Source organism: Stegostoma tigrinum, chromosome 33, assembly GCF_030684315.1.
Source record: "Stegostoma tigrinum isolate sSteTig4 chromosome 33, sSteTig4.hap1, whole genome shotgun sequence".
NCBI classification, from domain to species: domain Eukaryota; kingdom Metazoa; phylum Chordata; class Chondrichthyes; order Orectolobiformes; family Stegostomatidae; genus Stegostoma; species Stegostoma tigrinum.
In genome coordinates, this window is record NC_081386.1 from 36,281,459 (window position 1) to 36,308,958 (window position 27,500).

General features: G+C 45.9%; 1 protein-coding gene across 1 annotated transcript; it reads left to right on the top strand.

Annotated features, from left to right (window-relative positions):
• Window positions 1-150: 150 nt before the first annotated feature.
• LOC125467150 (long-chain fatty acid transport protein 2-like) lies at window positions 151-27,500 on the top strand. Its single transcript, XM_059639214.1, has 10 exons — window positions 151-704; window positions 4,823-5,026; window positions 5,336-5,494; window positions 8,361-8,485; window positions 11,252-11,446; window positions 14,700-14,790; window positions 19,175-19,373; window positions 20,139-20,236; window positions 25,123-25,253; window positions 27,202-27,500. The coding sequence occupies exons 1-10, from the start codon at window positions 230-232 to the stop codon at window positions 27,376-27,378; spliced, it is 1,854 nt and encodes a 617-aa protein (XP_059495197.1). The 5' UTR covers window positions 151-229; the 3' UTR covers window positions 27,379-27,500.

Below are 27,500 nucleotides of genomic sequence, written 5' to 3' on the forward strand. Positions count from 1 at the left end.
AAATGTAGAGGGTCTGTATTTCCCAGGTTAATGCTGATTCGGTGCAAATGCAGGAATTGTGTTGGGGAGCAGGGTCAGTGAGGCTGTGGGAGGGAGTGCCCGGTTTCCCTCCCTGCACCCAGCCCCCAGCAGGAATCTCCCGCCTCCTGGAGGCGAGCCGCCAGGGTGACGGCTAGTTCTCAGTTTGGGGAAGTTTCAGATGCTGTGAGCCCCGCTCGACCCGGCAACAATGCAGGTTCTCCTCGGCTTCCTTCTGGCCCTCCTGCTGAGTGGCCTCCTGCTCCGCTCCTGGTTCCCGTACCTGGGGCACGATTTGAGAAACTTCTACCGAGCGGTCACACTGGCCATACGGGTGATGATTTACAAGAGGAAGCAGCCCCCGGTCACATTGCTGGATGTGTTCCTCCAGAGAGTGAGACAATCCCCAAACAAAACGTTTGTGCAGTTTGAGGGCCGGACTCTCAGTTACTCGGAGCTGGACAGGCAGAGCAACCAAGTGGCGAGAATCGTGCAGCGCCGGGCTGGGCTCCAGCGCGGTCACTGTGTAGCGATCCTCCTCAGCAACACTCCGCTGTTTGTCTCCGTCTGGTTGGCTCTCGCTAAACTCGGCTGCCCTGTGGCTTTCCTCAACTTCAACATCAAGGGCAAATCCCTGCTTCATTGTTTCAAGTGCTGTGCCTCCCAAGTGCTCATCGTCGGTGGAGGTGAGGAACTTTCAAATTGTAAAAGCAGCTCCCAGGTCCGAGCAAACCGCTGGCAACTCTGGGTCTCTAGGTGTGAAACAGAGAATGCAGTCATTTCTCTGTGGGTTCGCTCTTGCTGCAGTTATGCAGGGCCTTGGTGAGGTCGCTCCTTGAGTGTTGTGTGTGGTTCTAGTCTCCTAGTCTGAGGAAGGACGTTCTTGCTATTGAGGGAATCCAGCGAAGGTTCACCAGACTGATTCCTGGGATGGCAGGACTGGATCAACTGGGCTTGTACTTCCTGGAATTTAGAACAATGAGGGGGAATCTCATAGAGTTTTCTAATCTCCTGATGGAACTGAACAGGCTACACATGTGGAGAATGTTCCCAATGTTGGGGAAGCCCACAACTAGGGGGCCACAGTCAAAGAATAAGCCATTCAGGACCGAGATGAAGATGAATTCCTTCACTCAGAGATGATAACAACTGCAGATGCTGGAAGTGAGAGTCTATAGGTGTGAGGCTGGAAAAGCACAGCAGGCCAGGCAGCATTCCAGAAACAGAAAAATCACCATTTTTCTAGTTGAAGCCCTTGGTCAGGACCAGGGCAGGCAGCCCAGGAATGCATTGAAGGGGAGGTGGTGTGGTGTGTGCTAAGGGTAGGCGAGATGGTGATAGGTGCATTCAGATAGGGGTTATTGTGATTGGTCTGTGGGAAGGGTGGAGTAAATACCTGAGTAGGAAGACGGACAGATTAGGTCAGGAGCGGGAGGGCTGCATATGGGATAAGGTTGGGGGAGGAGAGATTTTGAAGCTGGTGAAGTCAATATTCAGGCCTTTGGGGCATCACCTCCAAAGGCGGAATATGAGGTGTTGTTCCTCCAGATTACGTTTGGCCTCACTCTGACAGTGGAGGAGGCCAAGGATGGTCATGTCACCAGGGGAGTGGAAGGGGCTGTTAAAGTGGTTGGTAACTGGAAAGTCAGGTTGGTTGGTGCATGCAGAGCACAGATGCTCGACAAACTGGTCCCCAAGTCTGCATTTGGTCTCCCTGGCGTAGAGTAGACCACATCGGGAGCAACGCGTGCAGTAGATGGGCTAGGTGAAGTGCAGGTGAATCTTTGCCAGATTTAGAAGGATTGTTTGGGCCCTTGCAGGTAGAAGAGGGGTGTCGCGGCAGGTGTAGCACCTCCTGCAGTTGCAGGGAAAGGTACTGGGTGTGCTGAGGGGTTGGTGGAGAGTGTGGAGCTGACAAGGCAGTCACAGACTGAATTGTCTTTGTGGAAAGCGGACAGGAGTGGGGAAGGAAATATCTTTTTTGTGGTGGGGTCTGATTATAAGTGGCAGTAGTGTTGGAGGATGATACATTGGATTCAGAGGTTGGTAGGATGGTACGAGAGGACTAAAGGTACTCTGCCCTAGTTGGGGTGAGGGTGTTTGAGGGCAGACATGTGGGAAATGGAAGACATACAGTTGAGGGTGTCCTTAATTACAGAGGAGGGGAAATTCCAGTGTCAAAGGTAGGAGGATATCTGGGATGCCCTGGAGTGGAATGCTTCATCCTGGGAGTGGAGGCAGAGAAGTTAGGTGTTTGGGATAGCATTTTTCCTGGAGGTTGTGTGAGAGAAGGCATAGTTGAGATAGTTGTAGGAGTTAGTAGGTTTAAAATGGATGTCGGTGGTGAGTCAGTTTCCAGAGATGGTGGCGGAGGGGTCCAGGAAGAGGGGGGAGGTGTCAGAAATGGTCCAGGTGAATTTGAGGGTGGGGTGGAGTGTGTTGATAAACTGCTTGAGCTCCTCGTGGGAGGATGAGGCTGCACCAACGCAGTCACCAATGTAGTGGAGGAAGAGGTGAGGGATGCTACTGGTGTAGTTGCCGAAGAGAGACTGTTCCACAAATCCTACAGTGAGGCAGCACAGCTGGGGCCCGTGTGGGTGCCCATGGCCATCCCTCTGGGTTGTTTGGAAGTGAGAGGAATCGAAGGAGAAATTGTTGAGAGTGAGGACCAGTTCAGCCAAGAAAATGAGAGTGTCAGTGGAGGGGAACCAGTGGACCGAGAGGAGACAAGGCAGTGGAAGGCGTTTTAGAGGAAGAGTTGCGAACCTGCAGCATTCTTCACCCCACAAAGCTGTTGGGGCCAATTCATCAGATATATTCAAGAGGGAGCGGGAATTGGGCCTTGCAGCTAAAGGGATCAACGGGTATGGAGACAAAGTGGGAATGGTGGGATAGATTGCATGATCAGCCATGACCATATTGAATGGTGCAGCAGGCTCGAAGGGCCGAAAGGCCTCATCCCACACCTACTTTGCGTGTTTCTGTGTTGGGATATTGCCAGGAATGAAAGCTGTCCAGTAACAGCAGGACAGTCAGTTCCTGCCTGTTCCCATCAGCACAGTCTCCATTTTCCTCACCACTCCTTACAGAATGAACTGATGACCACATCATCACAAGGGAAACATGGCCCTGTCAGACCCAAGCGAGGCTACATTCTGGCTCACTCTACCTCTCCCTGACGCACACATTGCTGACCCTAAAACACAACGGGCAAACTTTTCTCTACTTTATCTTCTAATTGTTAAAATTTGGTTATGGGATGTCGGCATTGCGCGCTGCGCAACATATATTGCCCATCCCTAGTTGCCCTTGAGAAGGTGGAGGGGAGCTGCCTTCTTGAACCGCTGCAGTCCTCCTGCTGTGTGTTGATCCATAATGCCCTTAAAGGAACAGCGATATGTTTCCAAGTCAGGATGGTGAGTAGCTTGGAGGCAGTGTTCCCATGTACCTGCTGCCCTTGTCCTTCTAGCTGGAAGTGGTCATGTGTTTGGAAGGTGCTGTCTAAGGATCCCTGGTGAACTTCTGCAGTGCATCTTGCAGATACCATGCACTGCTGTTAATGAGCTTCAGTGGTGGAGGGAGTGGATACTTATGGATGTGATGCCAATCATGTGGGTAGCTTTGTCCCAGATGGTGTCAAGCTTCTGGAGAGTTATTGGAGCAGCATCCATCCAGGCAAGTGGGGAGTATTCCATCACACTCCTGACTTGTGCCTTTATAGGTATGGACCGGATTTGGGAAGTTATTCATCACAGTATTCCTAGTTGCTGACCAGTTCTTGCAGTCACTCTGTTTATATGGCAAACTGAATTGACTTCTGGTTGATCGTAACCCCAAGGATGTTGTAGTGAGGGATTAGAACATAGAACATAGAACAGTACAGCACAGAACAGGCCCTTCAGCCCACAATGTTGTGCCGACCATTGATCCTCATGGATGCACCCTCAAATTTCTGTGACCATATGCATGTCCAGCAGTCTCTTAAATGACCCCAATGACCTTGCTTCCACAACTGCTGCTGGCAACGCATTCCATGCTCTCACAACTCTCTGCGTAAAGAACCTGCCTCTGACATCCCCTCTATACTTTCCACCAACCAGCTTAAAACTATGACCCCTCGTGCTAGCCATTTCTGCCCTGGGAAATAGTCTCTGGCTATCGACTCTATCTATGCCTCTCATTATCTTGTATACCTCAATTAGGTCCCCTCTCCTCCTCCTTTTCTCCAATGAAAAGAGACCGAGCTCAGTCAACCTCTCTTCATAAGATAAGCCCTCCAGTCCAGGCAGCATCCTGGTAAACCTCCTCTGAACCCTCTCCAAAGCATCCACATCTTTCCTATAAAGAGTGATTGAGTGATGGTAACACCATTGACTGTCAAGGGATGGTGGGGAGACTGTTATTAGTAATAGTCATTGCTTGACATGTGTGTGGCATGAATGTTACTTACCATTTGTCAGCCCAAGCCTGGATATTGTATAGGTCTTGATTGTTTCAATATCTGTGGAGTTGCGAATGTTGCTGAACATTGTGCAATCATCAGTGAACATCCTCATTTCTGACCTTTATAAGTGCCTTGTCAACATTACTCTGAATTTGTTTAGAAATCTTGTTGTGAACCTTTCAATCAATCATTAGAAACTCAAACATTTTAGTAAACTTTTGGTGTATGCAGGCATTATAGCTGGAATATGTTTGTGATGTATACTCTGTGAGCATCATATTTCCTGTCATGTTTGGGATAGGCTCATTATAAACATACTGATCTGTACACAGTGAATATTGATTATTGTGTATTTTGCAGACCTGAGGTGTTCAGTGGAGGATGTACTGCCCAGTTTAAGAGAGAACAATGTCACTGTTTTAATTTTGGATGACGAATGTACCATAGAAAGCATTGGGAATGATGAAATTCAAGCTGCATCTGACCAGCCACTGCCTTTGTCCCTCCGATCACACGTTACCTTCAAAAGCCCCTTTATTTATATCTATACCTCCGGAACAACAGGTATCTCTACTTATTCTAGAACCTGCCCAGTGTTTCTCTGTCTTATATCTTGTAAATAATACATGCTTATTAGGTATTTTGTGTCATTGAAACTTGGACAGTTTTGCTACAGCAGTGAAAAATTGACTGTGTTTGAAGTGATTAAACAAAAGGATAAATAATTAAATCATTTTTAATGTCACAGTGTGATGGATCTTTAGGATTGCTTCATGTTCCAGCTGTTTGTGTAGTGATGGTTTCTTCACTGAACCAGAGGATTCAATTGGTGGCTGTATTATGATTTGATTCTTTTATTTTTGGGGTTTAAAGGTTTGCCCAAAGCTGCCATCATCACTCACTCTCGAGCACATCTTTTTGCTTCGTTCATTGCAACTTGTGGTATCTACAGTAATGATGTGATTTATACCACTCTACCTCTTTATCACAGTGCTGGTTCCATGGTTGGAATCTGTGGCTGCATTTATGCAGGTAGGTTGCCGAATCTAAATTTGCTCCTTTTATGGTTTTAACCCTGTTCCATTTCCTTGAGATGGTCTCAACTCCTTTTCTGTTCTTTGCTTCCCTCCTTTTTCACCTCAGCTGTTTAAAATGAGCTTCTTGATACCACAGAGAAAAAAAGTGAAGCCCTTTGGTCTAAAGTACAGCATTTTGTTAATAATAAATCCAGAGGTCAGGGTTGAAGATTTCTCCTTCTGTTTGTTTGTTTACTAGCCAGTGGGCCTTTGGAATGCAGAAAAAACTCAATCCTTTTGAATAATCTCATTAAAGCTGTTCTAGAGACTGTAAGAAATTCAGTACAAAGAGACAATAAAGAGCAAACTGCCTGTGTCACATCAAGAGAGGGAGGGAGAGAGAGAGAGACCCTGAGAGAGACTGCAAGAGACCTTTCTAAAAAAGGGAGGAACCAGAGAACTCGAGCCACAGAGTGACAGACAGTTCAGGACTGGAGAGAGAATGTGAAAAGATTTTCTTGTCTGAATTTGGAACATTGTGTGAAATGGCCATGAGATTTGCTGGGTGATGTCAGCATTAGAGTGGGGCAATCCTGGATATGAAAGGCTTCAAGGATTCGTCCCTGGCAGCTCTCCCAGTTTCCCATCTGCTGGAATAGGGGAGGTGGCAGAATTCCCAAAGCATTACATTTTGAAACCTACCTGTTAATGTTGAGCATGAATACTGTTTAAAATAATTTTTTGGTGGGTCTTGACCTTTTTTGAAAAATCATACTGTCCTTTCCTTTTACGTTTGCTTGAAAGTTTTTTCCCGTACCAAACAGGTTTGAACAAATGAGTTACACTCCTGTGGTTCACAGCACATTGAGTCGAGACCTGCTGTTTCTGGAGGTGGGAAGGCACATACTTCAACGCAGTGGTGGTACACCCATTCCCTGCTGCCTTACAAACCTCCAGCAGGACGATCCAGACGGGACAGTAGGCCTGTTCCCTGCCACTTCTTGAGACCCTTAAGTGGTTGATTAAGAATCTCTTCTCTTATAGGCCTGAGCCTGCATGGATGGGGTTAACCCATCTGCAGGAGGGTCTGTGACTCTGCAGTTTCCCCAACAGTTGCTACCCTTGGGGTAACTTGTCACCTCGAGGTGGGGTGACCTAAGGCAGTCAGTGATTGAGCAACTGGACATTGGGCAGTGGGTGCCCACTGGGAGCCAAACTTCTTCCCCTGTTTCCAGCTCCCCTGCCCACCACCCCTCCTCGTACAAACCCACCGTCATCACTCCCCACTGTGTGTGACGCTGGAACTCTGGGAGCACTCTGCCAGCAGTAGCCACAGCTGCCTCCGTAGCGGTCATCATGTGCCACCCTCTAACTGATTTGGCAGCTCTCACTGGGCAGGATCTCTGCCCCCTTGGGGTCTTGGCTCCAGCTGATTTTGTTACCGACATGTTTAATCCCAGACTGAGACGCATTTGATCACAATCATTTTTTTTGTTTTGCTTTGGTTTTATGAAGTCAACTCTTAATGAAAAATAAACATGCAATTTGCAGATTTTGTTTTAACAATTAAGCAGAAGTTTGTTCACCAAAACAAATTAAGATGAAATAGAATAAACCCAATGATAATGTCACACAAATTCAAAGATGTCTAAACACACAGTAAAAGTATAATTCCATTAATCCCAAAACACACTGTTACAAGTTCCAAAACAATCCTTGTACAATACAGAAAAGTACCCTTTTTACAGTATTCATGCCAGAGAAAAAATCCTAAACACCTTCAGAGGCTTAAGGTAAGTATTACCTTAACTCCTGAAAGGGAAATGTTGATAGCTTCTTCCTTGAGCCATCATACATGTAAACTTAAACATACCTAACTTTAAATAACCTCGTTAAGGCTTTTTCTCAACACTCTGATTTGTTACTATCACTAACTCCTTACTCTAAGGAATCTAGTTTTGCTATATTCTCCCACTTTCAAGAGCACTGCTATATACAACCATCTTCATTCAAAGACTTTACAGAACTACCCCAAAACAAAGTAAAACTAAAAAAAAAGCTCTCCGCCCTTTCTTCTCCCACTTTTTTGCCCCACTCTGCCCTCTCCCCGACTCTGCCCTCTCCCCCACTCTCCCCAAGCTATGGATGTTTGCCTAGAAATTTTGAATAAACCTTTCGAACACAATGTGCCAAAGCATTGTCCAGTAGGTTAATTTGAATATACAAGCTTTTGGAGTCTCAATCCTGACACCTGAAAAAGAAGCGAGACTTCAAAAGCTTGGGTCTTCAAATTAACCTGTTGGACTATAACCTGGTGTCATGCAATTTTTGACCTTGACTACCCCAGCCCAACACCGGCACCTCCGTTATCATTTCAGCGGCCTTGTCCCTGATTGGGATGAGGGAAAGTGGATCTCTCCACTGCTTCGATAAGATTCTGTTACGGAGGTGGCCAGGGGTTTACCCACTGATGAGGTCAGTATCTTCAATCTTTGTTCACGTCCCCATCGTTTAACTCATTGATGACCAGCCTCTGTTTGATGTGGCTTGGATCCCTGCTGAGCCCTAACTCTCTGCTCTGTCCTCCCACTCCATAGGAATGGCCAGCATCCCAGGGGAAGTATCTTCATTACCATCTGCACCTAGGCCCTTGGAACCAGTAAAGGAATGGGGGTGATAGCAGCGAATTGCCCCAACCATAAGGTGGTAGTGGTTGGCACATCAGCACATATAGGAGTCATAATATTTAATAAACAGCTGCTTTCAGTAGTGGGCAATAACTATTACTTAAATTAATTGCTCCCATTTCATTGTGAGATAATCTGGGAATGCAGAAAAGTGGAGAATAATCATGTTTCTATTTTCTTCCTTTTCTTTGACAGGGGCAACTGTTGTCTTACGTCGTAAGTTTTCTGTAAGCCAGTTCTGGGATGACTGCAGGCAGTATGATGTCACTGTTATCCAGTACATTGGGGAGGTGTTACGCTACCTCTGTAATGTTCCAAAGGTAAATCTAACAGCAGTGCTTGATCAAGTGACACGCCCCACATTGTCTGGTGCCTGTTATCTGTCTGTGTGTGTCTGTGTCTGGGGGAGGGGCCGAGAGATTCCAACAGCAAAGAGAACCCATGTGATTGGAGCTGGAAGTCATTCCCATCCACCATGTTCATTGTGGCCCTACCTACACCAACTGATTCCTACCCAAGAAATTCCTTTCTATGAAACCTGTTTAACATCAAGAGTTGCTGTCATTATTTAATGTGGGAGTTTGGGAGTAGGAGAGTTTTTAAAAAAAAGACTTGCCCCCTCCATTCTAAGCCTTCATTGCTGAAATAATTTAGATTTGCTTGCCTTTTTTGGAGCTATTGTTGTACAAAGGTGTCATCATATATTGTACAATAGCCAGAAAGCTGAAGGTCTGGCCAGGAGGCAGTCTGGACTGAGGCTGATGCTGAAATGAACATTTTTGTACAGTCATACGGCATGGAAACAGACCCTTCAGACCAACTTGTGCACACCACCAAGTTTCCCAGACTAAACCAGTCCCACATGTCTGTGTTTGGTCCATGTCCCTCTAAACCATCGCTATTCACATTCCTGTCCAAACGTCTTTTCAATGTTGTGCCTGTAACCTGCATCCACCACTTTGGCAGTTCATTCCACATGTGACCCACTGTCAGTGTGAAAAAGAAGCCTCTCAGGTCCTTTTTAAATCTTTCTCCACTTGCCTTGAAATGTGCCCCTTAGTTTGAACACCCCCACCATAGGGAAAAGACCATTTGTTGTTCACATGAGCTATGCCCCTCGTGATTTTATAAACTTCTACAAGGTTACCACTCAACCTTCTACACTCCCGTGAGAAAAGTCCCAGCCTACCCAGCCTCTGCTTAGAACTCAAACCCTCCATTCCCAGTAACATCCTGGTAAATCTTTGCTGAACCCTCTCCAGTATCATCATATCCTTCCTATAGCAGGTGGACCAGAGTATGCTGTACTCCAAAAGTCGCTTCAACAATATCCTCAAATCAACATGACGTCCCGACTCCTATACTTGGTTATATGAGCCAGTTGTGCAGCAATCTCATGATCAACTTTTCAGCTTTTATTTAATTGCAATCGTTGGATACATTTGATTGCTTGGGGCCTGTCAGGTGAACACTTGCACAAGTGAGAAACGTAGCAGAATCTGGTCTGGTTATGATCTCTGAGGAATACGCTGGTTGGGAGCTGTTGGTATGTTCCCAAGTCACTCCCAGTCTGATGGCATCACCTGGCAGTATTGTGTAGTCTCCTTTCTCGTGTTTTGAAAACTGGGCTGTGTTTGAATGAAGCAATAGGCATCAAGTTCCATGGGAATTTCCTGGGTGCGAGGATAGCCTGCAGCACACCTGAAGGAGAATGGAATCATCCTTTTATAAAAATTACAAAATGATGAATTTAAGTTTGTCCTTGATGAAGCTGTTGACCCAGCCAGAGATGTCCACGTCCTGCTAAAGAATATGTTTTTTTAAAGAAGGATTTTAAAACCTCGATTTGTTTTTTTTTGCTGGTACCCGCGGCACCGACACCGAGAACAGGCAGTTGAGGTCCCTGAACAGTGCTCTAAGCAGAGGACTTTACGTAGACTGTTGAATTTTAAATCTCATTCCTTTAATTTTCTACTTCTGTATTAAAAAGGATTTTAGTACTAACTATTACCTTATTTCTTTTGTTTTCTACTTATTCTATGAAGGTAATGTTTAACTTTTTAACTCTGTTCTCCAACTAATTTCTACCTTGATTTTTTTGTACCTAGGTACCTTTGTCTCTAAGATGACGCTGTGTGTGGTAACATTATACACTTTTCACTGTACTCGTGTGCTTCTGCACTTGAGTACACGTGACAGTAAAATCTAAATGTAAATGGAAAGCAAGTTTTCTGGAAGCTGTCAGGTTCTGGTAAAGGCCATTTGGTTGGAGTGGTACTGACTATAGCACAGCCAGCCAGGCTGAATGGACCACCTCAGAAAATGTCCTGAAGCTGTTGTAGCCTCTCTGAGGTTGTTCTTCCAATTCATTAGAGCAAAGGCTCCTCACCCACAGAAATGAAGTAAAATCTGCCTATCAGGACTGCTTCTGACTTAAAACTAAATTTGAAAATGTTCCCGTAACATTATTTCTGTCACTCTCACTGCTGGAGCTTCTGGCAATGGAAAGAGGAACTTGCAAAATGTTCCAGCTTTCACAATAGTTCAATGTGACAATATGTTTGCCTAACGAGGGTCTGTTACTATGGCAATATGGCACAAACAGATTCCTGTTTCCACTGGTAATAAAATGTGAGGCTGGATGAACACAGCAGGCCAAGCAGCATCTCAGGAGCACAAAAGCTGACGTTTCGGGCCTAGACCCTTCATCAGCTCCTGAGATGCTGCTTGGCCTGCTGTGTTCATCCAGCCTCACATTTTATTATCTTGGAATCTCCAGCATCTGCAGTTCCCATTATCTCTCTCCTGTTTCCACTGGTGCTGGATTCTGGCTGAGCCAGTTATATTTGAGATAATGGGAACTGCAGATGCTGGAGATTCCAAGATAATAAAATGTGAGGCTGGATGAACACAGCAGGCCAAGCAGCATCTCAGGAGCACAAAAGCTGACGTTTCGGGCCTAGACCCTTCATCAGTTATATTTGGCTAGCTTTTGCAACTACACATTCAGATGCAAAGCCTAGTTTCTCTTGCAGAATTAAAATATACATTCCTCTTTTGTTTCAATGATTGCATTTTGCTTGTAGAAAAGCGATGAAAGAGATCACAAGGTGAGGCTGGCTTTGGGGAATGGTGCAAGGCCAGATGTCTGGAAGGAGTTTTTAAATCGATTTGGAAACATCCAAGTTTGTGAGTTTTATGGTGCCACTGAAGGAAATGTTGGCTTCTTTAATAACGTGGGCAAAATCGGTGCATCAGGGCGGACCAGCGTTTTCACCAGGGTAAGAAAGCAAGTTTTTTTTTAATCCCAATGGGTGGCTGACAATTGTGCAGAGAGTAGAAACAATTAATGGTTAAAATTAACATTTCCTGTGACATCAGCTATAGTTAAGTCATCGAAATGCCAAGTACTCCTGTCAGTCTCTGCTAGACCTCATTTGATTTAAACTCCTCTTCAGTTCTGGACTCAGTGGATCAAATGGCCTCTTTCTGTGCAGAATGACTTTGAGAGTCCTCAGGCTCATCACGTACCGCCTTCTTTCTTCCTCAGTTTGCATCCATTCTGCTGCCACTCACGCAGATCTCATCAGTACAACTTGGACATGGTGCAGTGTTGCCAGTGCTGCTGTGGTAGGAGAGCTGTAGGAGGGGATGGTGCAGAGTAAAGCTCCTTCCATTCTCATCCACCAAATCTGCTTGGGTCAGGTCCCACAGTGATTGGATCTAGAACAAAATGTGCTGTAAAGTGCCCACTCTTTGGCCCAGAAATATGATTGCATTATCCCCATTTTACAGGCTTTAAACAGACACTAACATCCAACTTGCCTGTCAATGCAACCGTTTCCTTCTGTCTAACACTGTAAATTGTTGCTTTCCCCTTGAAATTTGGCGTTCTTGTCTACAGTGCAAAAAGCCTTGACATCTTGCCTCTTTTTCTTCACGCTGTGATTAAGACACTCAGAAATTCTGTGACACAGATCAAGGGCATAGGAGCAGTGTTCTTTATCACAGTCGCACTCTGATTCAGTTAAATCTATTCCAGTTGTGAATTTCGTGTGGTGCCCAGGGCCACATGAACAAGCACATGCTCTACACCCACCTCCACCTCTCCCTTTCTCAACTACTTCTGTATGAATCATGCTTTTTTCCCCCCCCTCTGACTTGTGTGTTGCCAAATCAAATTGCTCAGTCATTGCATGGACCTTGATTTCAGATTGATCCTCTACTTCACCCATGTGATATTTCCATTTGTTGCTGTTAACCTTTGTAACTCTCAATGACGCAGAGCCATGTTGAGCTGTGGGGTAGTTTTATACTGTGGACTTGCACCTTTCAAAGGCCAGGTCTTGGTGATCAGAGCTGAATAAGTTAATATTATACAGCCCTGATAATTCGATCAGGTAGATTTGAGTTCTCCTGAAATCCCAGTTGGATTTTAGCTGTTATTTATTTATTTTTTTGGATTAAGATTTTTGTTTACGATGGAAAAGATTATGCCTTCTGCCCAGTTTCTGTGTTAAATTATATTCTGCTGAAACTAAGCAGAAGTATTTTGGGAATTGCCTGTGTTCGCAAACAGGAATACGTTGCAAAACAGAATGTTGATAGGAAGTGCACAATATGTAGTGGATGTTGTTAAATAAAAACTTATAGGTATCTGAAGACTAAACTGAAGTTTCCGGTTGAATCCCGGGGATGAAGAGGTTTATCTGATGAGGTTAGGTCAACACATTTAGAGTTTACAACAATGGGAAGTGACCATTTTGAAGCATATGGTGCAGGGGTCTAGGGTTGGGCAATATGGGGGCTACACCAGGCAGATGCTGAGAGAATCTTTCTGCTCATGGGGGAATCTAAAAGGAGAGTTTAAAATTAGTCTTCCAGTCAAGACTGGGGTAAAGCAGAATCTTTTCTGAGGGCCATTAAATTTTGGAATCCTCTTTTTCCCCCAGGGCAGTGCAGACTGGGTCATTGCATTTACTCAAGGCTGAACTAGACAGATTTTTGATAGACAATGGAGTTAATCAGTGGGGCGGACTGTGGGGTGGGTGGGGGTGTGAGATGTGGGGAGCTCGCCATTCGTTGGGAAAGTGGAGTTAAGGCCACAACCTGATCAATCATGATCTTAGTAAATGGTGGAGCAGGCATGGTGGGATGAAATGGCTACCTCCTGCTGACAGCTCTTCACATTCTTACGGTGGCTCACCACCTGGGGATGGGCAGCAAATTCTGACCTTCCCAGGAGCAATATTTTAAACAAAGCTGGCTATCTTGAGTTGTGACCACAACAAACCTCCCAGCTGATTGGATAGCATGGACCATTGCCTGGAAATATTGGCTTCCTGAAAAAGATTATCCATTTTTAAAAGCCATACCAAATTCATCTGAATTGTCAACAATTTTATTCTTATGATCTTTCATATATTCTTCAAAATCACATTTTGATTCTTCCTGTTGGAGTTCTAATTATATCTCCCAGCAGTAAGAACAGTCCCTGTGATTGGACGATGAATTAGATTGATTTTTGTGGTTACAATATATTGTGTTTGATCCAATGATAGATTCCAGTTAATAGTTCACTGATATTCTACAGACCTGAAAGCCTGACCGTTGTCCTAAACAGTCCTGATTTTATGGAATAAGCTCTCCAAGATTCTTATCCAGTCTGTATGTGTCTGTGGGATGGAAGGGAAACTGGGGAGACAGGGGTGGAGTGTGGTCTGATGGGAGTATGGGTGAGCCAGTGGGTGCACTGTTCTGGGTTGTGTAATTCTTTTTGTGAGGGAGACATTAATTTGTTTTGTGAAACCACCAATTGGGGTTCAATAGTTGAAATATTGTAAGTTAATGAAGGGGACCATTTCTGTTGTAAATTATTCACTGCTTTTGGAGGTTACCAAAATGTAAGAAATCTGTTGTGTTTCAGGGAAGCTCCAGGCCCATTTTCCCCCTCCTTCTGCCAAGCTAATGAGGAGTTAAAAGACACAGTTACACTTTGTCAGAAATAATAAAGAATAATAACTGTAACTTTCTCCACTGGATCATTTTCCACACTGGCTGTCATTATGGACTCTGGCACAGAGGTTGCTCCTTTTATATTTAAGAATGCTGGGAGGACATTGTCACTAGGAACTGAGTGTAAATTTATTGACTGAAGATCATTGGCCTGAAACATTAACTTTCTTTCTCTATCCACGGCTGCTGCCTGATTTGCTGAGTATTTCCAACATTTCTGCTTTTATTTAATATCTCCAGCATGTGGAATACCTGTTCTTGGAGCCACCACCCATCACTGGGGGAGGAAAAATGAGATCTGCTGAAAACTGGGTCAGGACCTTCTGCATTCCACTCCCACTGACCGTTTAGAAATCTGCCCAACTCCACTGCTTTAAGGGGCTGATCTACTGTGTCTTTGGTTCCTCTTTTTTAAAGAATTTTTCTCTTTAGTTGCTCCATCCTGTATTCAAATACTGTAACATGAACATAATCTTCTGGTTTTAACACTAAGCTAATCCACTGCGTTTTTCTCCTCAGATGTTCATGCCATTTCACCTGGTTAAATATGATGTTGACCGGGAAGCACCTGTACGAGATGCCAATGGTCACTGCATTGAGGTTGCTAAAGGTAATGTTTTGCATTGAGGTTGCTATAGGTAATGGTTTGTTCATGAGAGATTCCTCTACAATGTTCCTCCCTCCTCACAGAGATTAATGTTTGAGTGACAATAATCTGTCTCTGTCTGGTAACACTGAACAAACACGAACAAAATTCTTCTGGTGAGATCTTGTTCAGTTGGGATTTAACAACTGTATGAGATTCATATCACTGGTGTTCAGTAACAGCAGTATGTTCCATCTACAAGATGTACTGCATACATTCACCAAAACTGCTTTGATGGGCTAAACCTTCAACCTCTGCCACCTACAAGGACTCAGGCAGCAGATACAAGGGAACACACAACCTGCAGGTTCCTTCTCAAGCCACTCACCATTCTGACTTCTGAATTATCCCAACGTTCTTTCCACGTTAAAATCTTGGAATTCCCTTATCACTGGGTCTACCTGTAGCATGTGGACTGTGGCAGTTCCAGAAGTCACCTCATTGCCACCTTCTTCAGGGGCTAGAAATGCTGGCCCAGCCAGTAATACCCACATCCAATTAGAGATAATGGGAACTGCAGATGCTGGAGATTCCAAGATGATAAAATGTGAGGCTAGATGAACACAGCAGGCCAAGCAGCATCTCAGGAGCACAAAAGCTGACGTTTCGGGCCTAGACCCTTCATCAGAGAGGGGGATGGGGGGAGGGAACTGGAATAAATAGGGAGAGAGGGGGAGGCGGACCGAAGATGGAGAGTAAAGAAGATAGGTGGAGAGAGTGTAGGTGGGGAGGTAGGGAGGGGATAGGTCAGTCCAGGGAAGATGGACAGGTCAAGGAGGTGGGATGAGGTTAGTAGGTAGCGGGGGGTGCGGCTTGGGGTGGGAGGAAGGGATGGGTGAGAGGAAGAACCGGTTAGGGAGGCAGAGACAGGTTGGACTGGTTTTGGGATGCAGTGGGTGGGGGGGGAAGAGCTGGGCTGGTTGTGTGGTGCAGTGGGGGGAGGGGACGAACTGGGCTGGTTGAGGGATGCAGTAGGGGAAGGGGAGATTTTGAAACTGGTGAAGTCCACATTGATACCATATGGCTGCAGGGTTCCCAGGCGGAATATGAGTTGCTGTTCCTGCAACCTTCGGCTGGCATCATTGTGGCAGTGCAGGAGGCCCATGATGGACATGTCATCAAGAGAATGGGAGGGGGAGTGGAAATGGTTTGCGACTGGGAGGTGCAGTTGTTTTTTGCGAACTGAGCGGAGGTGTTCTGCAAAGCGGTCCCCAAGCCTCCGCTTGGTTTCCCCAATGTAGAGGAAGCCGCACCGGGTACAGTGGATGCAGTATACCACATTGGCAGATGTGCAGGTGAACCTCTGCTTGATGTGGAATGTCATCTTGGGGCCTGGGATGGGGGTGAGGGAGGAGGTGTGGGGACAAGTGTAGCATTTCCTGCGGTTGCAGAGGAAGGTGCCGGGTGTGGTGGGGTTGGAGGGCAGTGTGGAGCGAACAAGGGAGTCACGGAGGGAGTGGTCTCTCCAGAAAGCAGACAGGGGAGGGGATGGAAAAATGTCTTGGGTGGTGGGGTCGGATTGTAAATGGCGGAAGTGTCGGAGGATGATGCGTTGTATCCGGAGGTTGGTGGGGTGGTGTGTGAGAACGAGGGGGATCCTCTTGGGGCGGTTGTGGCGGGGGCGGGGTGTGAGGGATGTGTCGCGGGAAATGCGGGACCCATCGTCTCAGCCTGCTCCTGCCCCACCGAACTCATCTCCACCTATCTGGACTCCATTTTCTCCCCTTTGGTCCAGGAACTCCCCACCTACGTCCGTGACACCACCCACGCCCTCCACCTCCTCCAGGACTTCCAATTCCCTGGCCCCCAACACCTCATATTCACCGTGGACGTCCAGTCCCTGTACACCTGCATTCCGCATGGAGATGGCCTCAAGGCCCTCCGCTTCTTCCTGTCCCGCAGGCCCGACCAGTCCCCCTCCACCGACACTCTCATCCGCCTAGCTGAACTCGTCCTCACACTCAACAACTTCTCTTTTGACTCCTCCCACTTCCTACAGCCTAAGGGGGTGGCCATGGGCACCCGCATGGGCCCCAGCTATGCCTGCCTCCTTGTAGGTTACGTGGAACAGTCCCTCTTCCGCACCTACACCGGCCCCAAACCCCACCTCTTCCTCCGGTACATTGATGACTGTATCGGCGCCGCCTCTTGCTCCCCAGAGGAGCTCGAACAGTTCATCCACTTCACCAACACCTTCCACCCCAACCTTCAGTTCACCTGGGCCATCTCCAGCACATCCCTCACCTTCCTGGACCTCTCAGTCTCCATCTCAGGCAACCAGCTTGTAACTGATGTCCATTTCAAGCCCACCGACTCCCACAGCTACCTAGAATACACCTCCTCCCACCCACCCTCCTGCAAAAATTCCATCCCCTATTCCCAATTCCTCCGCCTCCGCCGCATCTGCTCCCACGATGAGACATTCCACTCCCGCACATCCCAGATGTCCAAGTTCTTTAAGGACCGCAACTTTCCCCCCACGGTGATCGAGAACGCCCTTGACCGCGTCTCCCGCATTTCCCGCGACACATCCCTCACACCCCGCCCCCGCCACAACCGCCCCAAGAGGATCCCCCTCGTTCTCACACACCACCCCACCAACCTCCGGATACAACGCATCATCCTCCGACACTTCCGCCATTTACAATCCGACCCCACCACCCAAGACATTTTTCCATCCCCTCCCCTGTCTGCTTTCCGGAGAGACCACTCTCTCCGTGACTCCCTTGTTCGCTCCACACTGCCCTCCAACCCCACCACACCCGGCACCTTCCCCTGCAACCGCAGGAAATGTTACACTTGTCCCCACACCTCCTCCCTCACCCCCATCCCAGGCCCCAAGATGACATTCCACATCAAGCAGAGGTTCACCTGCAAATCTGCCAATGTGGTATACTGCATCCACTGTACCCGGTGCGGCTTCCTCTACATTGGGGAAACCAAGCGGAGGCTTGGGGACCACTTTGCAGAACACCTCCGCTCAGTTCGCAAAAAACAACTGCACCTCCCAGTCGCAAACCATTTCCACTCCCCCTCCCATTCTCTAGATGACATGTCCATCATGGGCCTCCTGCACTGCCACAATGATGCCACCCGAAGGTTGCAGGAACAGCAACTCATATTCCGCCTGGGAACCCTGCAGCCATATGGTATCAATGTGGACTTCACCAGTTTCAAAATCTCCCCTTCCCCTACTGCATCCCTCAACCAGCCCAGTTCGTCCCCTCCCCCCACTGCACCACACAACCAGCCCAGCTCTTCCCCCCCACCCACTGCATCCCAAAACCAGTCCAACCTGTCTCTGCCTCCCTAACCGGTTCTTCCTCTCACCCATCCCTTCCTCCCACCCCAAGCCGCACCCCCCGCTACCTACTAACCTCATCCCACCTCCTTGACCTGTCCATCTTCCCTGGACTGACCTATCCCCTCCCTACCTCCCCACCTATACTATCTCCACCTATCTTCTTTACTCTCCATCTTCGGTCCGCCTCCCCCTCTCTCCCTATTTATTCCAGTTCCCTCCCCCCATCCCCCTCTCTGATGAAGGGTCTAGGCCCGAAACGTCAGCTTTTGTGCTCCTGAGATGCTGCTTGGCCTGCTGTGTTCATCCAGCCTCACATTTTATCACCCACATCCAATTAACTTTTTTTTAAGATATTGAGAGATGAGAACCTGGAGAATGAGGAGGAGTCAGTCTGATGCACTGAAAGTGAGAAATAATATTTCCTAACAACTTAGATGGCTTTACAGTTGTTATACACTGGCCTTTTAAGGAATACTGCAAAGGGTATCCTGAATACCATCATGACTCCTAAACAAGGTCCTTAATTGCCAAACATTGTGAATGCTTTTCCCCAAGGTGGACAGAAGACACAAAGTGTGATCAGATGTCAGTAACATTGAATTACATTGTTTCTTTTGAACAATCCTGTTTGTAAATGGGATCCCTCCTTAACAAATTTTCTACAAGATTTCATGTTGCTTTTGCCAGATCATCTGTCAAATTGCTTTTAAAACAACACACTTTTTGTAATTATAAATAAATTGAACATGAAATGCTGGTCATTTCACAGGAAGGCTTACAATGTCTGTGAAAACAAAAGACAAACTTTGGCAGCAGATTCCTCTCCCTCCAACCCGATCCAATCTGATCTGACGAATGTGGCTTGCATTTCCAACTGAAGTTTTATTTTGTGATTTTAGTTTTACATCATTTCCTGTTTTGAAAATGTCTACAAGTGTCTGTGTTGTGCTGGAGATTTTGAATTGTATTGAATGATTGTAAAGTTATAACATTAATGACTTGTGGAAAACTGCAGAGTTTTCTGATATTTTACTGTCCTAGCAGGAGAGACTGGACTTCTTATTGCGAAAATTACACCCAAAGCCCCATTCATTGGGTATGCAGGGAATAGTGTCCTAACCAATCAGAAGCATCTGAGAGATGTGTTCTGCAAAGGAGACCTGTACTTCAACAGTGGAGACCTCATGATGCTTGACAATGACAATTTCATCTACTTCAAAGACAGAATTGGAGATACATTCAGGTCAGAGGCACATGGGGCTTTGACCCAAACTGATGCTTTCCATTTCTGCATTTCTATAAATTCCATAGATAACTGCTTCCATTGTTCATCAATGGAATCATAATTCTTTTGACAATTTCCTTTGAAAGTGAAAGTCAGTATATATTCCAAATCTCTAACAATAAAAGTAGGTCTCATATGTGAACAGCTTTGAAATAAGAACTTTAACCCCACTATGCTGATGTCATATGATTATTCAAGTTGATACATACAAAGTAAAACCTGTGTGTACAAGGATCTGTTTCTGATGATCAATGTTTCATTTGCATAGATTTTGTCCTTTAATACCTAGATAAAAATAGAAGGATTTTCTATCATTTGCTAGGTAACTTGGTGTTATCTCATAATAGATGGTGCCTCCCTATACTGTTTCCCCACTGGGAATGTGAGATTATATGTTCAGTAATCAGATTCCCCATTCAGAGAAACAATCTTTGACCCGATCCCTACCGATTTGTGGATGCATGTGGCTTTGTAAAGCTTTTGAAATTCATATGAAAATGCAAGAGAGAGAAACAGTGACTAAATAGCTATTTAATTTTAAAAAATTGGAAATGCCAGATTTCTCACTCAAACGATGCAAGAGTCAGATTGGGAAGGATTGTTGAAGGATGTTTATTTGTGCATTTGAGCACTCTAACAATTTGAGGCAGAGCTGAACGAGTCTGTGAATTGGAGTATTTTAATTCACTTGTATGTGTTTTCAGTAACTTTTTTTATGTTTAGATGGAAAGGGGAAAATGTATCCACTACTGAAGTGGCTGATATTCTGTCGTTGCTGGATTTTGTTCAGGACGTCTGTGTATATGGAGTAACTGTTCCAGGTATGAGACGTGTTGGTGTAATGGACATCTCAATTAGTCTACTGCATGAACAAACTAACCCTTCACCACTCTGTGTCCTTGCAAACATCACAGCTCCAAGCTCCCTTTCCCCACCAGCTCCTAGACATCCCACCTCCTCCCAAATCCATTCCCACCTTTCCCAAAACTCCCATGTTTGAATCAGTTCAATCAGGTTTCTGCTCCTGCCATTTTACTGAATATCCACCTGTGATAGTGGTGAACCTTCCCTTCTTACGCTTTTCAACCTTTTCTATCGCTTTCCCCACAGGCCCCACTCTATCCTTCTCCGACCCCTCTCCATTCTCAACTGTTTCTGTTCTCATGTGGTCACCACCATTGTGGACATTTTGTGACTTCTCGCCTGCTGCAGCACTGTGTTCCCTCAACTAGATATATTCCTGGTCCCCCTCCTGTTTCCTGTCTCCTATCTACATCCTGTCCTTTGACAAATTATCTAAAAACAAGCTATCCATCTTCCTAAGTGATAATGGGAACTGCAGATGCTGGAGAATCCAAGATAATAAAATGTGAGGCTGGATGAACACAGCAGGCCAAGCAGCATCTCAGGAGCACAAAAGCTGACGTTTCGGGCCTAGACCCTTCATCAGAGAGGGGGATGGGGTGAGGGTTCTGGAATAAATAGGGAGAGAGGGGGAGGCGGACCGAAGATGGAGAGAAAAGAAGATAGGTGGAGAGAGTATAGGTGGGGAGGTAGGGAGGGGATAGGTCAGTCCAGGGAAGACGGACAGGTCAAGGAGGTGGGATGAGGTTAGTAGGTAGCGGGGGGTGCGGCTTGGGGTGGGAGGAAGGGATGGGTGAGAGGAAGAACAGGTTAGGGAGGCAGAGACAGGTTGGACTGGTTTTGGGATGCAGTGGGTGGAGGGGAAGAGCTGGGCTGGTTGTGTGGTGCAGTGGGGGGAGGGGACAATCTGGGCTGGTTGAGGGATGCAGTAGGGGAAGGGGAGATTTTGAAGCTGGTGAAGTCCACATTGATACCATTGGGCTGCAGGGTTCCCAAGCGGAATATGAGTTGCTGTTCCTGCAACCTTCGGGTGGCATCATTGAGGCACTGCAGGAGGCCCATGATGGACACGTCATCTAAAGAATGGGAGGGGGAGTGGAAATGGTTTGCGACTGGGAGGTGCAGTTGTTTATTGCGAACTGAGCGGAGGTGTTCTGCAAAGCGGTCCCCAAGCGTCCGCTATACATTGGGGAAACCAAGCGGAGGCTTGGGGACCGCTTTGCAGAACACCTCCGCTCAGTTCGCAATAAACAACTGCACCTCCCAGTCGCAAACCATTTCCACTCCCCCTCCCGTTCTTTAGATGACATGTCCATCATGGGCCTCCTGTAGTGCCACAATGATGCCACCCGAAGGTTGCAGGAACAGCAACTCATATTCCGCTTGGGAACCCTGCAGCCCAATGGTATCAATGTGGACTTCACCAGCTTCAAAATCTCCCCTTCCCCCACCGCATCCCAAAACCAGCCCAGTTCGTCCCCTCCCCCCACTGCACCACACAACCAGCCCAGCTCTTCCCCTCCACCCACTGCATCCCAAAACCAGTCCAACCTGTCTCTGCCTCCCTAACCTGTTCTTCCTCTCACCCGTCCCTTCCTCCCACCCCAAGCAGCAGCTCCATCTCCTACCTACTAACCTCATCCCACCTCCTTGACCTGTCCGTCTTCCCTGGACTGACCTATCCCCTCCCTACCTCCCCACCTATACTCTCCTCCCCACCTACCTTCTTTACTCTCCATCTTCAGTCCACCTCCCCCTCTCTCCCTATTTATTCCAGAACCCTCACCCCATCCCCCTCTCTGATGAAGGGTCTAGGCCTGAAACGTCAGCTTTTGTGCTCCTGAGATGCTGCTGGGCCTGCAGTGTTCATCCAGCCTCACATTTTATTATCCATCTTCCTAAGTCCTCTGACAATCCTCTTCCGCTACTCTCCCACTACTGTGAAACCACCTGTCCGGTCACTGTTTCTGGCTGGATGAGATGAGGATGTCACTAATTAGGCAGCATTTATTGTCCGTCCCTAATTGGTTAAGAGTCAGTCACAGCGCTGAGAGTCTGGAGTTACATGTTACACAGTAACTCCCTTCCCTAAAGGACATTGGAGGATTTTTCCTGACAATTTTAACTGGATATCATGAGACTTTTAATTCCAGCTGTTTATTGAATTAATACTATTGATCTGAACTCAGATCTCTGGACTCATATTCCAATGACAATGTCACCAGGCTGTCACCTTCCCTGAACAGCTGACCTCATAGGAGAGGTCACAACCTCTAACATCACCTGGTTTACAGCTCCCTGCTTCTGCCAGTCACCTGCTGAAACCATCACCCATTCAGAATTGACTAATCCTGTTTCAGACATAATGGGAACTGCAGATGCTGGAGAATCCAAGATAACAAAGTGTGAAGCTGGATGAACACAGCAGGCCAAGCAGCATCTCAGGAGCACAAAAGCTGATGTTTCGGGCCTAGACCCTTCATTAGAAATGCTTTTCTGATGAAGTCACATGACACCAGGTTATAGTCTGACAGGTTTATGTGAAAACAGAAGCTTTTGGTGATGTTCTCCTATAGGTGTTAGTGAGAGGGGTAATGTCAGACACAGAATCACGTGCAAAAGATCTAAGGAATACATCGCTGAGGATGTACTAAACAAGCCTAAGATACTGTTAAATCTTTAATTAGTTAGAAGCTTTTAATTAATTATGTATTTGTAAATCCCCATATTCCTTTGGTGTTACTGCCCTGAGAGAACTAAAGGTTTTATCAGTGTAAAGAAGAGGTGACATTTTGGGTCAGACAATGCATGTTAGGTGTGAGACCTTGTTTAGAATCTGTTTGTGTTTTGGTTTGGAGTCAGATTGGGTTTTATTTCTAAAGTAGGAATTTATGAAACGCCACATTGACCGACTGTCTATAAATTGTGTGCTTTTGTTTTAAAAAAAATTGTAGTTGCAAATTTAGCCCATAGCTTCATGTGTGGGTGTGAGTGGGCGGGGGGGGGGGGGGGGGGGGTGGAAGAAGGGGTGTCTGGGTGTGTGTTTTAAGGTTTGGTGGTTGTTTGAGGGCAAGAAGTGGAGGCATGGGGAAGATCTTGGTGAGGTGCTCATCGTCATCGATAATGTGTTGAAGGCTGCAAAGAACATAGTGTAGTTTCTTTGCTCCCAGGAAGTACTAGATGACAAAGGGTACCATGCTGGACGTATCGCATACCTGTCTACTGAGGAGGACACTACGGTTTTACACTGTGGCACGTCGGAACTAGCGATTAATGAGATGAGCATCGTATCCAGTTCCTATGGAGACCTCCTTCAACAACAGCTGTCTGTCTCGTACCTCCTCATCCAAACAGATCCTGTGTATGCATAGGGCTTGCCTGTAGGGGATAGCTGTTTCAATATGTTTAAGGTGGAACACACTAACACACACTCATGCACATGCGTGTGTGCACGCACACAGACAGACACACAGACACAACCTCTCTCACTAACATCTGCAGCAGGAGCGAGGTTCTGAAAGCTTGTGTTTTCAACTAAACCTGTTGGGCTATAACCTGGTGCTGTGTGGTTTCTGACCTTGTCCACCCTGGTCCAACAACGGCTCCTCCACATCCTGACCAGGCACCATCCTCCTGGTCTTGGTCTGCTTCCTGGGACCTGACTCTCACTAAGTTCCCTCTCCACTCTATACATTGGTTTTTGGTTCAGCAACACCTTCAGTTTAAAAATTTCGCATTGTTGTTTTACAACTCCACATTGCCTTGCCTCTATCTCTGTAAGCTCCTCCAGCTGTACAAATGATTAGATCTCAATGATCCCACTGGATGTAGAAATGTGGGGAGGCCATTCACTCCTTTGATCTGTCCCATCATTCAATGTGGCTGAAACATGTATCTCTGTCTTTATCCTGTGTCCCTAATGCCTCCCTCTAGGCAACAAAAATCTATCAAAATAACCTTTTAATATTAACATTTAATATGGTGTTCCTTAATATCTTGAAAATTTTGTTCAAATCATCTCATAACCTTCTAAAGTCCAGTGAATACGACCCAGTTGTGTTTAATCCTGCCAGTTCTGGGAATCTGATTAATCTCCCTCCTAATATTCACTGCTCAGTCAATTCTGAATCTTGGAAATGTACAAATTCCTTTGATCCAACATTGGCTGTGATTTTACTTGCCTTAGGCCTGGGGTGTTGAGTTTCCTGGCTCAGAGTCTCCTCCCTCCAACTTTTAAATTAAAAGAAAATGACTGAGCCTTTAATCACCTGTTGTAATCTCTCCTTTTGAGTTGGAGTAAATAATTGTCTGATTTATGCTTGTGTAAACTGCCTTGGAAAGTTTTGCTGGATTCAAGGTACTTTATAAATGTATGTTGTTGTTATAAACTCCCCTCAGCCCCTCATTTTATTGTTGGCAGTAGAACTTTGTTATTTTGAACAATTTCTAAATCTCTCCAGTCTCCACCTCCGCAACTGGGGAAAAGAAAACTCCATCAAATCCCCCTGTTGAATCTGTTTTGTCTCAACAGTCATTCTGTAGTGCAGTTCTAACAGTGAGCTGTACTTTGTTTATTGTAAGGGCTTGGTACTGAGCACTTGTTCTCTTTTAGCTGATGTTACAGGAGGTGACCTTTCAGATTTGGTTCAGCTGCATTGCAACGAATGCAAACACTGTTGTCCGTTTCATGTAGCCGGTAGATTCATTCTGAAAGAAACATCAGCTGACAGTCAGAATAAATGATAAATAACTCAAACTGTGTCTTTTACAATTCCTCAGGTTCTTTCTACAGGTGACATCTAATAACCAAAGATATATATTTGACCCTTTGTCTGTCTTTTAGGCCATGAAGGTAGAATAGGAATGGCTGCCATTCAACTGCAGAGTGGAAGGAAGTTGGAGAGGTCACAGCTGTATGAATATCTGAGAACTCACCTCCCCAGTTACGCATGGCCCCGCTTTGTCAGGGTACAGGTTAGTCCTGAATTGTCTGACAGACCAAATAAAAACACAAAAAACTGTGGAAGCTGTAAATCGGGAACAAAAACAGAAGTTGCTAGAAAAGCTTACCAGGTCTGGCAGCATCTGTGAAGAGAAAGTCACAGGTAACGATTCGGGTTAACAGAGGGAGATATAACAGTTTGGATCGGAAATTTGCTTGCTGAAAGAAGACAGAGGGTAGTAGTTGATGGGAAATGTTCATCCTGGAGACCAGTTACTAATGGTGTACCACAAGGGTCGGTGTTGGGTCCACTGCTGTTTGTCATTTTTACAAATGACCTGGATGAGGGCGTAGAAGGACGGGTTAGTAAATTTGCAGACAACACGAAGGTCGGTGGAGTTGTGGATAGTGATGAAGGATGCTGTAGGTTGCAGAGAGACATAGATAAGCTGCAGAGCTGGGCTGAGAGATGGCAAATGGAGTTTAATGCGGAAAAAGTGTGAGGTGATGCACTTTGGTAGGAGTAACCAGAAGGCAAAGTACAGGGCTAATGGTAAGATTCTTAGTAGTGTAGATGAGCAGAGAGATCTCGGTGTCCATGTACACAGATCCTTGAAAGTTGCCACCCAGGTTGACAGGGCTGTTAAGAAGGCAAACAGTGTTTTAGCTTTTATTAATAGAGGGATCGAGTTCCGGAACCAAGAGGTTATGCTGCAGCTGTACAAAACTCTGGTGTGGCTGCACTTGGAGTATTGTGTACAGTTCTGGTCACCGCATTATAAGAAGGATGTGGAAGTATTGGAAAGGGTGCAGAGGAGATTTACTAGGATGTTGCCTGGTATGGAGGGAAGGTCTTACGAGGAAAGGCTGAGGGACTTGAGGCTGTTTTCGTTAGAGAGAAGAAGGTTGAGAGGTGACTTAATTGAAACATATAAAATAATCAGAGGGTTAGATAGGGTGGATAGGAAGAGCCTTTTTCCTAGGATGGTGACGGCGAGCACGAGGGGGCACAGCTTTAAATTGAGGGGTGAAAGATATAGGACAGATGTCAGAGGTAGTTTCTTTACTCAGAGAGTAGTAAGGGAATGGAACGCTTTGCCTGCAACGGTTGTAGATTCGCCAAATTTAGGTACATTTTAAGTCGTCATTGGATGAGCGTATGGACGTACATGGAATAGTGTAGGTTAGATGGGCTTGAGATTGGTATGACAGGTCAGCCCAACATCGAGGGCCGAAGGGCCTGTACTGTGCTGTAATGTTCTATTCTATTCTATTCATAACAGTTCTGAGGAAGGGTCACCGGACCTGAAATGTTACTGATTTTTTTTTCCTTCGCAGATGCTGAAAGACCTGCTGAGCTTTTCCAGCAACTTTGTTTTTGTTCCTGACAGACCATCTCTGATCTTTTACTGTGGGGCTAAATGGTGTATGTTCTATCTCATATATCCTTTACCTAATGTATATCATATGCAGTCTATATTATAACCTTCTCTGAGCTGCAGTCTCCTCTCTCCAATCAGTGTTTTTTTTCACATTCTCTCTGGAACTAAGATTGGGCTATAAAAGAATTGTTTTAATTGCCCAATTTTTAAATTGGGCCGTTTAAAGATTAAAGTGAGGTTAAACCATGTGACACAAATAGAATTGGGATTGTAATTTTATCCTAGAGTTCACTGTAATGTTGTAGATGTGGACTTCTCATCCCCCAACCTCAACCATTTCTATTCAGTATTTATCAATAGGATGAGTTCACATTTCTATGTAAAACTGTATTGACAGTTGCCATGAGGGGGATTGATGCTTTTTGCAGTCATTTCGAACAGCTTTGATTAGTGTTGCTGTAAACGTCCCTCTCCCTCCATGGTGTAGCAGCCCCTGACTGGGGTCTCTGTTCACACAGTTTGAGCTGGAAACTGATTCAGTCTTGACTTTGAGAAACCAATTCTAAAGCAGAACCTAATGGTGAATCTTATCTTACAGAAGCAGATTGAAACCACAGGAACCTTTAAATATTATAAAGTCACATTGATGAAGGAGGGTTTCAATCCAATGACTATCCAAGAGCCACTCTACTTCCTCGATGACCAGAAAAGAACCTATGTCCCAATGGACGAGCAACTCTACGACAGTATCATCGGTGGTCAAGTGAAACTGTGATGTGATGACCCTGTCCTGCTCAAAGTGCCTTGATTGGCTGTTGTAGAATTGAGAATTTTGGACAGATTGTGTTTTCATTCTAATGTTGTGTTTCTTGGTACAGTGAGAGTGGGTGTAGTGGT